Genomic DNA, 17,055 nt, shown 5'->3' on the forward strand with positions numbered 1-17,055 from the left:
CTTATATCCTAGGTAAATGTGCTAAAATACAATTATTTCAACTGGTGATAAATGCTACAGAGAAAAATAAAGCAGAGAGGTGCTTTATTTACAGGAGTGTGAGGTAGGAGAGGCAGGGGTAGGTTATAATTTAGAGTTTTAAAATCAAGTTGATAACCTGATAAACATGCAGTTGTTGAAAAATTAATATTTGCTTCTTCAGGTACTCAAACATAAAACACATCCCTGTGAGAGAAACACTCCAATGTCTAACTCTATGTTCACTTGAATAAATATGATTGTAATTAGCACAATGTAAAATGTGCTAATTTTCATTTTACAAACTCATATAAAATCTCAGTAATATCCAAACATCCTATATCTCTTGTAAGTGGGAGTAGACACACCTAATTCAACTCAACCACTTACTAGCTGTATGGCACTGAGCAAATTACTTTATCTGTCTAAGCCACAGTTTTCATTAATAAATTGGAGAAAATAATAGTATCAAAGTGATACAGTTGTCAGAATTAAGAGAAAACATAAATGCCAGGCATACAATATATGCTCAGTAAACGTTAACTATTTTTAATATCACAACTAGTGAACTATGACTGTCCTGCACATTGAATTGCTATCTGCAGCACTCCAGACACTTCAATGAATACTTGACCCATTACCTATTGATTGACTGTGCAGCCAACATGCGAACTTGGTGATGATTATCAGCAAGAAACTGTGGAAATACTTCATTTACAGGAAAGTCTTTTCCCATTACATTCAGAATAGCCCATTTTGAATAAGGATCAGCCTATGGGAAAAGAACAACTGAGGTTAAATGTGAAATACTAAGAGAAAAATCACCCATTAACAAACAGAAACAAAGACTGCTTTAAAAATGCCAATGGAGACCATACTAATAACTGAAGTAGAATAACTCACCTCAAGCAAAGTTTTAAGGCATTTTACTAGTGCCACTCTTACAGAGAATGTGCATTTTCCCTCCTTTGTTAAGTGCCTGAAATAAAGTATGTGTCTTAATATCAAGTAATTATTCCAATAAAAGCACAGTAAAAAAAAAAAATCACTGGACATTAAGGTTATTCTAGGCTGCTTCCAAAATTTCTTTCCATGCTAAATTTAATTCTTACTATGTGGCATATGCCAATATTCTCACCTTCCAAAAATTCCAGCTAAAATAAATTGGTTTGAAAAGTTCATTTTAATGTACGTTATTTGTGTCACATGATTATGCCTCATTTTGGGGCTATTCCACTTCAGCTAACCATGTTATAGAAAACTTGCTTTAAAAGGAAAACATTTTTAAAGTTGCTGTGTTGTTATATCAAAGACTTAAAAACGACATTCTATACTGACTCAGAAGTCCTTGCCCACCAAATGGTAGGAGGGCTCTAAATTACATATATGTGCTCCTCTATAGGTGTCTTGGTATTAACTCACACTATGACTATATGCATGAAATAACCAGAGAATGACAAGGTCAATTTGTCCACTTTAGGAATATAAACTACTCAATTGATTTAGACTTGTTGCACTTTGCTTTATTCATCATATATGTCAAACTATTAAGAGATTCAAAATTCGCAGGGAAATACACTAAAACCACTTTAGGAAGCCAAGTCTTAAGCAGAAAACAATTCAGTTCTTCAAGCAATTAAGGAGGGAAACACAAATTACATGTCACTATTGTTAAAAGATGTATATAGTTACATTCGAAGATTAGAAGAAATGCAAAGTTTGCATTTGTATGCAGAAGTGGCAAAAGAAAAGTAACTCCACAAAATGTCTATACCCACCAAAATGCTTCAATCACTGTTAGAAACTGTCCTTGAGCATCCCTTGTGTTCTCAGCATCCATATTTCCTTGACATAGGTTCGTCACTATGTGAAGGACATGGTTTAAAATGGTTTTACAAACATCTTGGTCACGGCGATACAAAGAACACACATTGCTGTGATGGAAAAAAATTTAACTTTATCAGCATAACAGAACACACCAGTTTAATCTACAAATTTAGAGTGAATATTTTATATGGTTTTAATGTCTTACGATAGCGGTTTTAGAAGTTCAACAACATCTTCCATTGGCAAGGGATATTCTTCTCCAGGAAGGTCCTTTAAAAGCACTAGATACTAAGATAGTTGGGTGGGGGAAATTAGTTGTTGTTCTTGTTTTTTCATATATCATTTATTTAAATAAGTACATATATGTAACCATAAATTCATATATAAACACATGTGCATACACACACACACACGAGCAGTGAATTTTTATGAAGCAATATAATTTTAAAAAAGGGGGAGGCAGGGGTGTTTTGAAGTCAAACAGAGCTGGATTCAAATCCCCGTACCATAACCTGTTACTACTTGAGTGCTTTAAAAACTTGCCTTGTCATCTGAGTCTTTGTACTCCCAGCTTTAAAATGAGGATATAGCACTTACCTGGCCAGATTACTGTGAAGATTAAAGGAAATGAATGTAAAGGTCTAGCATTTATTGTAGGAATTCAGTAAGTGACAGTGTTATCACTGTTGGAGTTAAGTGCCTGAGCAAGAGTCTGAAACTATATTATGTCACCACCCTCCGAAAACAATGCTTGGGGATAACTTCAATAGTTAAACACTATTCTATTAATGAATTCTGGAAAGCAGAGATAATTATGGGCAGTGAAGAATCCAAATACCCTGACTTATCTTCCTATAAGGCAATCTTGTAAGGCTCTCTATGGAACGATGGATATAAAGGGCTACTCAGCAACTACCGGTTGTTATAGCTGGTAGTTATAACGAGGCGGCCAGTTTCTGACAGCTGACAAATAATTTTCTAGCTGTATTAAGAATCAGAAGGCATTTTTTTCCTATCATCTGTATGTAGAAAATTGTTTCTTACTCCTTCTGATACTATAAAAGAATATTAAATTGGACCATTTTAAATATTTGCCATGTGTGATGTTACTAAGTGTCTTGAAGTGACTTTGAACATCAAAGTCCCAAGAAAAGCATACAGCCCTCCCCACTGGTTGGGGCTAGAGACTTGACTAGAGTATTTGCCAGGGTTGAAACCAGGGAATCAAACAGGGCTCAAATAAGCATATTTGCCGGGGCTAGGGGATCAACCAGAACGTTCACCACAGCTAGAACATGACAAGGAATTCTACCAGGGACTCAACCTGAATGTTTCCAAGAGGTTCTAATTAGGGAATAACTTGGCATGTTTCCCAGGGCTGGGGAAATCACTTGCCATGTTTGCCAATTTGCTGGGACTAAGATATGACCATGGACTCATCCAGGATATCTGCTGAGACAGGAGCTCTCCCCACATGTTCACCAGCACTGGGGCTAAGGGTATGGCCCACATGGTTGGGAGATAAGTTACATGTAATAATATTGAGTAAACAAGTAAATGCACTGAGGTTAAGTAGGAAGCCTGGTTTCTTACTGTTGGAAAAGGGAGCTACAAATATGGACACAGAAAATAAATCCTATGATGTTAGATTGGAATTGGAGATATCTATCAGTAGATGAGTAAAGTGATGAGAGAAGGGAAGGAGAGAGATTACTTTTGTTAAGTCTAAATCTAATCACGAGGAAACATGAGATAAACTCAAAGCGACGGATTCCATACAGCAAGTGGCTATACTATTCAAAAATATGAAGGTTGTGAAAGATAAGGAAAGACAAAGGAACTGTTCCACACTGAAAAAAACTGAACAGACCTGACAAGTAAATTCAATGATACAATGTTGATTTCCTGATGATTATACTATGGTTATATAGGAGAGTATCACTGTTTTTAGGAAATACACACTGAAGTAAAGGGGCATCACGTCTGAATATTTAATCTTGAAATAGTTCAGAAAAAAAGTGTGTGCTTGTGTGTGTTTGTGTGTGTGTAGTGTGCAAAGAGAGAGAATGATAAGTCAAATGTGGTAAAATGTTAACTACAGAGGCTTATGAAGGAAATATGGGAGTTTTGTAGTATTTTAACTTTACAGTCACTTTGAAATTACATTTAAAAATTTTAAAGCATATAAACCAAGGTCAAGGCAAGATTCAGACTTCAACAGCAATGTTATATGAGTATTATTTTTACATTCAGAGTCTGTGGCTCTTGGCCTAGTTTAAAATAATAATAATTACACCCAAAGAGAATAAATCTATCCAAGTCCATCCAAGTTTTAATGTTTCAGTATCCACTTAAATTTTTTTCACAGTATATTAGAAGAAAAGTGTATTTTATAACTAGTCTCAGATTCATTTCTCAAGGAAGAAATTTCAAGTCTTCAAAGGTACTATAAGATTCTAATATGTCAGTCCATTACATTTAGCTAGCAACATCAGACACAAATGAAGCACTTCTTCATTTCACTGAACTCACCATGTGTAGATGGAGAGATTTGGTAAGGTCTAGCATGCTAGAATCAATTAACATTAACAATTTCCTTCGAATGTCAGCTGCTCTAAATGATACAGTATTGGTCTGAGCAGTGGTTACACACATACACAAGAACTTGAGCATGTCTAAAAAAAGTAGATCTTGCTTTGACAGATGTTCTTCAGCTAAAGGATTCATGGCACCTAAAAATAAAAAGCACTTATTAAGACTAACAGAGGTGTGCAACAAATACATACATTGAATATTAACATAAATATCTTCCCCTTGAACAACAAAAAAAAAGAGATAAAAATATATGGAAAGCAAAATTATGATGAAATTGATTACACACTAAAAGCTTCAAAATTCTTCATAAAAGGTTACCCTAGGATTCTGTCATCAATAAATAATCTATGGAAAAATCTATATAGACAAATATTCACTGCAATACTGTTAGAAAGGAATCTAAATTTCTGACAATAAAAAAGTGGTCCAGTGGTTAAGAATCCACCTTCCAATTCAGGGGAAGCCAGTTCGATCCCTGGTCGGGGAACTAAGATCCCACATGCCATGGGGCAACTAAGCCCACACATCTCAACTAGAGAGCCCACGTGCCGCAAACTACAGAGCCCACATGCTCTGGAGCCCACACGTCAAAACTACAGAGCCCACACGCTCTGGAGCTCTTGCATAACTAGAGAGAAGCCCGCGTGCCGCAACAAAGAGCCCACACCATGGGGCTTCCCTGGTGGCACAGTGGTTGAGAGTCCGCCTGCTGATGCAGGGGACATGGGTTCGTGCCCCGGTCCGGGAGGATCCCATATGCCGCAGAGCGGCTGGGCCCGTGAGCCATGGCCGCTGAGCCTGTGCGTCCAGAGCCTGTGTCCCGCGTACGGCAAAAAAAAAAAAAAAAAAAAAAAGAAGAGCCCACACCACAATGAAAGATCCCATATGCCGCAACAAAGATCCCGCGTGCTGCAACTATGACCCAACCCAGCCAAAAAATAAAAAATAAATAAGTTAAAAAAAAAAGTGCTCTAGTAAATTATGGTATGTATGTTAATTGGGATATTATAGAGCCATTAAAAAGTATGATTATCAATATCACAAGTACCTAAATGAAAAAAATGCTTACAGTTAATGTTGAAAGAAAATAGACAAGGTATAAAAAGGCATTTGAATGTTAATGCTGATTATAATTTTGAAAGGGTCTATGTAGAATAACAGAAAAAGGTAAACAATGATGGCATTATGGGTGCTCTTGCACTATCCTGCTTTCTATTTTCCAAATAACCTATTATATGTTTTTATTTATTTAATAATTATTTTAAATTCCCCCATGAAGAATAAAATAGGAAACTAATAAATTCAATTAAAAATCAGGGAATTCTAAAATGTATAGAGGTGAACAATCTCAATAGACTATACAAAAAGGAAATAAAATGCACATAAAATTAGTATCTATGAGGCCTTTCATAATACCAAATCAATGTAAAGAGGTAAAAAAAAATCCCATGCAGTAAAAATATATTTACCAATAGTAATTTGGCTCTCTCCAGATTCATTTGCATCAATAACACTACTAGCCGGGTAATCATTAAATAGATTCATGGATGACTGATCCTCCATCTCCATTAGATTTTCATCAGTACCATCTTCCACTGATTCTACTTCTCCAAAGTCAAATGGCTTTTTGATAATGGATACCTTCAAATCAGAGAAAGAAAGACGTTCCAAGTTGGCTTCTTTCAGAAGCATGCTGTTGTTAAAACTGACCTAATCAAACAATTCAAGATTCAAGTGTATGAAACCCTGCAGTATTATTTCTATTAAATGTCCTGCAACAGGAAAACAGATATATAAACTGTATTGTCTACACAGCAGAATAATACACAATCTTTACAAATGATTTCTTATATTAAGAAGTTTCATACTACCCCAAATTGATGAGGGTGTAGGTAAAATTATAAATTGGTAAGACTATTTTGGAGGACAATAACATTATCCATCGAAAAGTAAAATTTACATTCCTTTTGAACAAGCAATTTCACTTCTAGAATTTATCCTACATCCTTCATAGGCACAAATAGAAGGAGATGAAAGTATAAGAAATTTACTGCAGAATTCTTTGTTAAAAAAAAAAAATTTAAAATTTTAATTAAGATTAGTTGGGTTAAAATACATATATACTATTCCCATATATAATGAAATACCATGGTACTGCCCCCCAAAAAAAAGTCTACATAGGTATACCCCTATGTAGTAGCAACATGGAAAAATGACCAAGATTTATTATTAAATGAAAACACTCAAGTTACAGAACATTCTTTCACTCATTAAATATTTGAATATCTACTATGTGCCAGGCACTGTTCCAGACAAAAAAGTATGTAAGCCCATTTATATGGAAAAAGAAATATAAATATTACAATAAGAATATGTTGCTTGTCTGGCAAGGTTTTTCTTTTTATTTTTAAGAATAGAGAATTATTTTGAATTTTGGTACAATGTCATATAGAAAAAGGTACTGAGTCCGGATGATTAGTTCCCAATCACTTGGTCTATTATTATTTATTGAGAAATTAACAGCCAAGCACTATGCTAGGTATTGATATTAAGAAGCAATCAAATACATTCCCCCCTGCAAACCAAATAACTTTATTTAATTTCCACATTTTAAAAATATAACATACCATATTCTGTGAGATGCATCCCTTTTCAAGAGACATTTCAAAGTTATAAAAAGCATCTTAGAATCAATGAAATATGGTAGTAAAATAGGAAGCATACTTACTAAACTTGTACAAATATCTGCAATATCATTCATTAGCTTTGATGTTAATAATCGCAGGAAGAAGCCAGATGCAATCTTATTTGGACTGTGCTGTAATTAAGACAAACAAAACACCAAGCAAACAAAGAAATAAAAACAAACAATTATTCTTTGCAGATAATATTTTCTCTATCTTGAATGAAATGCAGATTTTATTTTACACTGGAAATTATCAGAATAAGCATGGATAAAGAGTTTACTATTAGGAGCAAGATATGACTTGCTTCAAACATACAAACCTCTTTTCTTAAAGTAATAATAACTATAGCAAATATCTTTCATTGAGCATAAATAACATTAAAGTAAAATACCAGCTACTGCCCCTAAACATAAGCAAGCAATAATCATAGCTTAGAGTTTATTCATCCACTCTCTCCTTCCCCATTTATACCAAAACACAAAAAAACACATTAAAAATCCAAAAATACATGCTGATAATATTGATATATGGCCATGTACTTAACATTAGCTTTAAAAAGTGTTTCTAGTTATTATCAATACTCTGGTTTGGCTCAGCTACCCCTCAGGCCTGCTCCAAATCAAAACAAAGATTACACACAGTAGCACCCTTTCTACCAAATGCTATGTAAGACTACCTGGGCAAAAGAGAGTAATGTATGTGCTAGAACTGTTTATCTTTGCAGTGCCCACTAGCCCTCGTGTACTGGTATGCACATCACATACTTAGTAGTCAACAAGATTTTACTAAATAAATGAAAATACACTGGCAATAAAAGAGTCACCAATCAGTTGTATATTAAAGGGGTAAAATAATCTCAGAAACTTTCCTGAGAAGGTTAGTTTCGTGCAGTTAGTTTCATGAGAAACTCATATTACCTGTTGCTTTTTTCCTCTGGATACTATCTTAATTTACCAATTTAATTTAAAATCAGTGTATCAACTTATGAATGGACCCAAAAAATAGTAACAGCACCAACCAGTTATCATCCTCCTAGGTAGGCTATGCTGTCAAGTAGGAACATCTTACCTTGGTACAGTTATGTAAGCAACATGTACATAGATGCATCATATTTCTCAGTGAAACAATTCTAGATTCTTCATTTGTCTTATTTTTAAACAAAGTGATACTTTCTCCTGCATATTGCATTAGAGACTATTAAAAAAAAGGAGAAAAAATCCAAATTTCAGTTAAAATCATAGCTGATTGATTGCTTTTTTGTTTTACTTAAGAAGTAAAAGTAATCATTTTAAGAAGTTATACTTGGTTATAAAATATAATTAAAAATGAACAAATTTTTAAAAACAACAAATCTTATACCTGTTATCCTTACAAATCACACAACTGACAGAACAGCACCCAGAGATAAAAGTCAGTTTCATGGTTAGGGCCTACTAGATTAACACTCCTGGTTAAAAATTCTTTAGGATAACTGATCCGGGAAAAAATTTTTAAAGTACAGATAAACACCAGTACTTTTGTTAATGAGATTAAATTTTAATGTGATATAATTTCAATTACTGTATTTATAGCTGGCTTAAAATAATTTCAAATTTAAGGAAGGAGATACAACTATCATTTCTTCTCAGACTGCATAAATGAAAAAGAAAGAGCTAACCTATATAAAAATTTGTTTTCCAAACAAATATACCAGTTTTCCCAGGAATATATTTCATTCAAATTAATCCAAAACATTATTGACATAAATCTTCCTACCTTGGCTTTCTGGAATAATTCTGATTTGTATGCTTCCTCTTCAGCTATTACACCCACATAACAATAGCAGCCGAGAACACCCACCAAAAGACTTGAACACCGGACAAGCGTTTCTGAATTTGAAGTCTTAAAGTAAAACCCAAATAAAAAATTTTTATATTTTGTAAATCATTTCGAGTACTATTATCTTTTGTAAGAGCAAATTTTATGTACATATTAAAAAACAAAAGTTCAGTTAATTGAATTAATAGTGGCATAATTCTGATCATCTCTAAAACCATCTGAGGGATCCCTGCAGAGTTGTGATAACCAGGGTTCTCAGGAAAAACAGAAGTAGTATGTCCTAATGGCCAAGTAATATATCTCTTCTTAAAGTGGCTTAATGTACTACACACACAAGCCCTTAAATATCTGAGGTAAGGAGAAAAGAAAGAAAAAAAACTGATAGGCAAATAAATGTCTGTAACTCTTAGAACATGAGTAGAAGTTAGATTCATAATAAGAGACATTAAAATGATGTTTTGAGCTTCTAAGAGATAAGAACCTTGATTTATTCAGCTTTTTACACTCCACAGACTAGCACAAGGCATTTTTGCCAGTAGATACTGCTTAACCAATTTTATAGAATTATGTAAGAATGTGCAAAGGTTACACAGAAAAATAAAATTTTCAGATTTTTCTGTTCCTATATCGTATGAAATATCATTTTAGGGGAAAACACGGAAGATCTCATTACTTTGTAATGAAAATGGTTACAACTATAATCCAGAAGTCAGTCAGTAATAGGGGCAAGATAGAGCAAATAGGCACACTGTCTCTTCTCTGGCTGTTTGTATCATTAATTATGGCTACTGAATCAACCCCTTTGAGTAGCTTGTAGGTTTTATTTTAGTCAACAAATATTTTATCATTTATCATATAACTAAGCACTGCAGAAGATACAAAGATTAATAAAAATTATATATGCCTTTTAATGAGCTTCTAGCATAGTTTAAGAGATATTTGTGTATATGGTACAAAGAAGATGCTAAGTGTCATTTAAAAATAGAAATATTGGGCTTCCCTGGTGGCGCAGTGGTTGAGAGTCCGCCTGCCGATGCAGGGGACATGGGTTCGTGCCCCGGTCTGGGAAGATCCCACATGCCGCAGAGTGGCTGGGCCCATGAGCCATGGCCGCTGAGCCTGCGCGTCCGGAGCCTGTGCTCCGCAATGGGAGAGGCCACAACAGTGAGAGGCCCGCATACCACAAAAAAAAAAAAAAAAAAAGAAAAAGAAATATTAAGTACTATTAAAATTAAAAGATGTACGGCTGAGATTATCTAAGAAAGGCTTTAGCAAGGATTTTGACATATGGATTATCTGAACACATAGAAATGGGTAGAAAGACACAGGAGTTTTGGCAAGAGAACAGCACACACGAAGAGAATTTGTGATTTTAAGAGGACAAAGGAAATGATATGTGAGACATTACTAAAGGACCTCTAAAATATGGGTGACTGCTAGTTCATTTATTAATGACTTCTCCCTCTTCAAGTGCAACCAAAATCTATTAGATCAGTTTATATTATGTCATTTTCTGTTATTGTAATATTTCCCTCCTCTGTATTGAGGTTCTTTTTCATCAAACAATCACTATGCTCAAAACCTTTATTACTACTCATCAACTCACAGAAAGAATTCTACTTCTTTAATGTCTATGAGAATTCCTGGTAAAAGAAAATAGTCAAATTGTTTTTCTTCAGTTTTCCTTTTTTTCATGCTGAATTTTCCCTATATATAGCCATGTGCTACTACTTTGCTTTTAAAATTAAGCTTCCTAACAGTCTACCAAAGTAGAATCAAATATAGGCTTTAGTTTGTTTTGAAAATCTCACCTCAGATGAGTAATTATTTAGAAGCTGTTCTGACAATCCCAGAAGATAGCGATCCAGTGATTGCTTGAGATTTTGGTGGACAGAAAAGCCTACACTGGATTGGTGCTTTTCTGTAGTATGTTCTTTCACAATGGTTAAAAAATCCATCTTGTCAAAAGTTGTCTGAAGAAATAGTTCTTCAACTTCTGAGAATGAAGGTTCTTCTGTATCTTTTTGGTGTTGCTCACTTCAAAGAAATAAGATTCTTAATTTGTGAAATCAAATTATCTATTATTTCATCTTCATATAGCAGCAATCTATTACAAATAAAAACATTAATAGCATCTATATTATTCAAAGACTGCTTATACAATTAGTGAATTATTCTTTTAAATGCTTCTCTTCTTTGGATTTTAATAATTACTTGTATAGAATTTCATTATTCAGTAGCAAATTTTACTAATAAACAAAAAAATAAAAGTTACAGTTTCAAAGGCAAATTCAGAAAGTATTAAAAAAAATTAACAACAGATATAAACACTAAGAATAACATTATCTGAAAACAGTTCCCTTTTTTCACCTTCGATTTCTCCAAAATATAGATCTTTTTTCATCTTATGCCCTCTGGAGGAAGAATAGGAATCTTCATGGCAGTGAATCATTTTCAGTCACAGTGATAAACATAAGCCTCTTGAGTCAATCAACTAAAATGAGGTTTTCAGATTTATTCTTGTTTCCCTTATCCTCAATTATCATTAGTTTTTAGCGAAGAGTCAGATTTTATTTGACATATAAAAATGGGTCACATCTTTAAAGAACTCATTTCCACATGATGTTTATGTTCTTAATATCCCAGCATAAATATAAACTATAGGATATAAAGTATAATTATTGAATTAAAAGAAACTTTTCCCTTGCTAACAGTTATGATTTTTTTAATTGACCAATTCAGTTCATAATTTTTAAGATGTAGCTACTACTCTGCTAAAATATTATCTTTGTTAATTAAAGCCGTATCTTAAAATAACACAGAACTCTATTAGATAACATACCATTCTGGCACACTTTGGAAAAAATTCATTGCAGCTTTACAGTTTTTCATAGTGAGACTCACAAGAATTTTCTCCAGGGCAAGATGAGGAAAATTACTATAAAGTAAAATAAAAATCTTTACTTAGAAGACCAAAAGCCATTTAAAGCATTCTTAAACTTAAACACCCAGGTTTAGCTATAAATATTGACCTCTAAAATTTGGATCCAAAATTAAAACTACTTTCATCTCTACTGAATTTAACATCTGAAAACAGGTCTTAAAGAGCATACATTTCACGTTACTATCATTTTCAACACTTCCTAGAAGCAGGCTCATACTGAATTTTTAAAGAGCATAAACAATTATGAAATAAAAGTAGGACTTCCCTGGTGGTGCAGTGGTTAAGAATCCGCCTGCCAATGCAGGGGACATGGGTTCAAACCCTGGTCCAGGAAGATCCCATGTGCTGCAGAGCAACTAAGCTCGTGTGCCACAACTACTGAGCCTGCGCTCTAGAGCCCATGAGCCACAACTACTGAGCCCACATGCCACAACTCCTGAAGCCCATGTGCCCTAGAGCCCATGCGCTGCAACTACTGAAGCCTGCACACTCTACAGCCCGCATACTACAACTACTGAAGCCCACATGCCTAGAGCCTGTGCTCCACAAAGAGAAGCCACTGCAATGAGAAGCCCATGCACCACAACAAAGAGCAGCCCCTGCTCGCTGTAACTAGAGAAAGCCCACACGCAGCAACAAAGACCCAACACAGCCAAAAAATAAAAAAATTTTAAAAATAAAAATTTTTTTTAAAAAAGGCATTAAAGTAAAATCACTAGGATCCAGAGGTCTGTCCTCCAATCACTCAGTTCCATTTACTGACTGTGGATAGGTTAAGTGGGCAAACTGCTCCCATCCTAGTGCTTAAGTCCCATTTTGGCTTTTTCTCATTTCTTCCCCTCATTAAAATATTTCGCCTAGAAGATACTCTCATTATGATTCCAGGATATACATGAGTTGGATATATGTTCAGATGGACCTATTTACAGACGATCACAAAGGAACATATAAGTGTTCAAAGAAATATATACATATTTTTCATGCACATCCCCCTTATTCTCACTGTCTAGGCAGAGAGAGAAAACAAAGTAAAAGAACTTGGACAAAGATCCAGGCACAAAGATACAGAACACTATAAAAACAAAGGGACTGTTTAATCTCTAGGACTAATTCTGGGAAATCCTGTATGATCACTGTAAAATAAAGCCATCTAATATCAAACAAGAAATGGAGGGCACCTTATAAAACAAAACAAAAGCCAGCAGCATGCTAACTGAACTCAAATTACCTGTGAAGAATTGGAGGCAGCTCTGCACTGTCTTCAAAGTCATCCTCTAACTGATGGAATAAGAGCCATTTCATTATCAATTCCTTTAAAGAAAAATTTCTGTTTACATCATATATATTCTTCTCCATTCCTGTTTTTACTGTTTCTGGAACTACACAGATGGTCAGTGCCAAAGTCAAACAGCATACTGCAGGACTACAGCAAAACAAAGGACAATTAATATTAAAAGTAAGCTCTTTGCATAGAAAACAAACTTATGGTTATCAAAGGGGAAAGGAGGTGGGGGAGGGATAAATTAGGAGTTTGGGATTAGCAGATACAAACTATTATATGTAACTCAAAAACAGTCATGTACCACAATGTTCACTGCAGCTCTATTTTCAATAGCCAGGACATGGAAGCAACCTAAGTGTCCACTGACAGATGAATAGATAAAGAAGATGTGGCACTTATATACAATGGAATATTACTCAGCCATAAAAAGAAACAAACTGAGTTATTTGTAGTGAGGTGGATGGACCTAGAGTCTGTCATACAGAGTGAAGTAAGTCAGAAAGAGAAAAACAAATACCATATGCTAACATATACATATGGAATCTAAAAAAAAAAGGTTATGAAGAACCTAGGAGCAGGACAGGAATAAAGACACAGACATAGAGAATGGACTTGAGGACACAGGGAGTGGGAAGGGTAAGCTGCAACGAAGTGAGAAAGAGGCATGGACTTATATATACTACCCAATGTAAAATAGATAGCTAGTGGGAAACAGCCACATAGCACACAGAGATCAGCTCCGTGCTTTGTGACCACCTGGAGGGGTGGATAGGGAGGGTGGGAGGGAGACGCAACAGGGAGGAGATATGGGGATATATGTATATGTACAGCTGATTCACTTCGCTATAAAGCAGAGACTAACACACCATTGTAAAGCAATTATACTCCAATAAAGATGTTAAAAAAACCTATTATATGTAAAATAGATAAACAACAAGGTCCTATTGTATAGCACAGGGAACTGTAATCAATATCCTGTAATAAACAATAATGCAAAAGAATATGAAAAAGAATATATATATGTGTGTGAGTGTGTGTATATATACACAGACACACACACACATATATATAAAACTGAATCACTTTGCTGTACACCAGAAACTAACACAACATTGTAAATCAACTATACTTCAATTTAAAAAAAAGTAAGCTCTTTCAGGGACAGCGACCTTGTCTATCTTATTTATCACTGTGCCTCCAATGCTTAGGGCAGTGCCTGGCATGCTGTAGACATTTAGTAAACGTCTATGGACTAAATGAACACAAAAAAATTCTAAAAAGTCTGACTACATTTGAGAAAATTCTTGATTAAGAACTATCTCTTATTGTAACAGTATGTAGTACTAAAAAAAAATAAAGTTTATGAAGATTGAGCAAAAAATAATTGTCAATTACAAATAAAAGAAATATAAACACTTAATTCTTTAAAACTGGCCTTAGTAATCTCTTCACATTTGAAACTAAATTACACTTATTTATTTATTAAGACTTCCCGGACAAGCAACAAAAGCATCTGAAACAGAATTTAACATATCTTTAACTGAAGTTAGAAATTACAAAACTCAGGGGGGAAAAAAAATATATATATATATATATATATATGTTGCAAAATAGAATACAATCCATAGTCAACTTACCATGAAGGTCTGCAGGCTGACCCAGTAAATAACTTCCAGAATTCTCTGTCAACTTCAACTAAACTGCCTTGAATTATGGCTCCAAGTAAGCCAAAGTTTTCAGCTTGTATTTGTTCAGAACTTATACCACGAAAAGTAATAGACCAAATTTTAATCCAGAGTTTCAATAAATCTGACTTTTGAGAGCTTTCTAGGTTTGATTTCTTGCCTTGACACAATGCAACTTCCATAAGGCATCGTAACACATATGGTGTGCGTTCCCCATATCGTTGTTGAGGTAGAAGCTGGTGTAGTATCATTAGTAATGGTGACAACTCACAGTTAGGTAAACTTGAAGGATATTTTGATATTAATTGAGTTGCAATCTGTAACCTAAAAAAAGTATAAATAATTTGAAAATTATTCAAATCCATTAAGAGGCTAAAAGAAAATATATAGACATAGTACTCTTATAATATCCTAATTAGAATATTATCATCATCATTTTCCAGACTACTCTCATAATAAACTGGCTCTTAATATTTATTAGGCCCTACTTCCTAAAGTGGCAAGAAGATTGAAAACATTTAGGCTAGCTGGGTAAGCTATCATATTTTGCTTACACAGTAACTTTAAATAACTAAATTACCAACATTCTACTTCTTACTTATCACACACATCCCTGCTCTTCGGCCACCAATAATATTCCTCTAGAACAGTAAAACAAACAAAAAACCCCAAAAACTGTTTTCCCTTGACGTTAATTCAGTTAATTCAGTAAGTATTTGCTGCGAGTTCTCTAAAATGAGTGCTACTCAAGAATAGGAACTATATCTTGTTCACCCTCTATCCCTTATGCTTGGCACATAGTAGGTGTTCAATAAATAACTTCACTAAGTGGACAAATTAAAGAATATGAAATTGGCAACATCAACTATAGAAAATTTAGCAATAGGTATCTAAATCAATACGATTTCCTTCCACAACTCAATTATATTTAAACATTACATCAACAGAGGAAAAATCAAACAGCACTGTTAACAAAAGTATGACTGTAATCTACAAATTTCTAACTGTCCTTACGCAAGCTGCTTAACCTTTCTCAGTTGCAGTTGTCTTTTTGGTAAAGCAAAAAGGCTGAGCTGCATGAATTCTACAGATTCCTAACAGACCTAATATTTTGTGATTCCAAAGAATTCCACAATTTATTTAATTACTTAAATAACTGCAAATGCTATATGAGACTAAAGAACAGAGCAAATGGAACTTCCCGGGTGGCGTAGTGGTTAAGAATCCGCCTGCCAACGCAGATGACACGGGCTCGAGCCCTAGTCTGGGAAGATTCCCACATGCCACGGGGCAACTAAGCCCGTGTGCCTCAACTACTGAGCCTGCGCTCTATAGCCCGTGAGCGACAATTACTGAGCCCACGTGCCACAACTACTGAAGCCCATGCACCTAGAGCCCATGTTCCACAACAAGAGAAGCCACCGCAATGAGAATCCCACGCACCACAAAGAAGGGTAGCCCCCGCTCGCTGCAACTAGAGAAAACCCTGTGCGCAGCAACAAAGACCCAACACAACCAAAAACAAATAAATTTTAAAAAAAGAAAAGAGCAAATAGTAAAAAATAACCTTTATCATGGCATAAGGTCCAAATTATTCTGTGATTTCTGAATACTATCTTTAATTTCTTCCTAATCTAATTCTATTAGAAGGTGCCAAGCATGGTAAAATTTCTTTGTGTTGAGGTATACAACTCAGTGAATTCCACGAGGCACACAGTACCGATCGCCTACCAAGCAGCCATTCTCCTTCTTCCTTGCTATGGCAATATGCTTAGGAAAGGTGCCCTATTCCTGGCTTCCAGCAGATAAACCACAGTGGTTGATCTCACATGTCCTAGTAATCACCTTCCCCTTTGTCAGTCATTGCTTTGGGAGTGACCTAGTTCTGGCCAGGCCAATGAGGTAAAGGAATATACCGGGGTCTTGTGAGAAAAATTAATGAGACTAAAATGATATTGAAAGAGAAAAAAACAATATTTTACCAAGGCACAATGTTAAAATCATTCTGTGACTTCTGAAGATGATCTTTTATTACTTCCCAGCCTAATTCTATTTTCTTCTTTTTGCAAGGTGCATTGTAATCACTAAATTCTCTTTGTGTGGTTGTGTAAGACTGAGAAATCTCCAAAGATCTAGTATCTTCATTAAAAACCTGTAAAACAACAAAAGGAAAATCTATTTTTTTAATACTGCTATTGT

General features: G+C 34.7%; 1 protein-coding gene across 3 annotated transcripts in view; it reads right to left on the minus strand.

The window, feature by feature from the left end:
* ATM (ATM serine/threonine kinase) overlaps positions 1-17,055 on the minus strand; it is a gene marked incomplete at its 5' end in the record, with an annotated part of 136,091 nt that overhangs the window by 94,467 nt on the left and 24,569 nt on the right. For all 3 annotated transcript variants that reach the window (XM_082660331.1, XM_082660332.1, XM_082660330.1), the window contains 14 exons: positions 660-790; positions 922-997; positions 1,797-1,952; positions 2,051-2,133; positions 4,378-4,577; positions 5,910-6,081; positions 7,169-7,258; positions 8,196-8,321; positions 8,883-9,008; positions 10,757-10,982; positions 11,788-11,883; positions 13,118-13,312; positions 14,809-15,180; positions 16,839-17,008. In XM_082660331.1, coding sequence (XP_082516457.1) covers positions 660-790; positions 922-997; positions 1,797-1,952; positions 2,051-2,133; positions 4,378-4,577; positions 5,910-6,081; positions 7,169-7,258; positions 8,196-8,321; positions 8,883-9,008; positions 10,757-10,982; positions 11,788-11,883; positions 13,118-13,312; positions 14,809-15,180; positions 16,839-17,008 — 2,219 coding nt within the window. The remainder of the gene's footprint in view (positions 1-659; positions 791-921; positions 998-1,796; positions 1,953-2,050; positions 2,134-4,377; positions 4,578-5,909; positions 6,082-7,168; positions 7,259-8,195; positions 8,322-8,882; positions 9,009-10,756; positions 10,983-11,787; positions 11,884-13,117; positions 13,313-14,808; positions 15,181-16,838; positions 17,009-17,055) is intronic.

Source organism: Grampus griseus (assembly GCF_964374135.1).
Source record: "Grampus griseus genome assembly, chromosome: 8".
Taxonomy (NCBI): domain Eukaryota; kingdom Metazoa; phylum Chordata; class Mammalia; order Artiodactyla; family Delphinidae; genus Grampus; species Grampus griseus.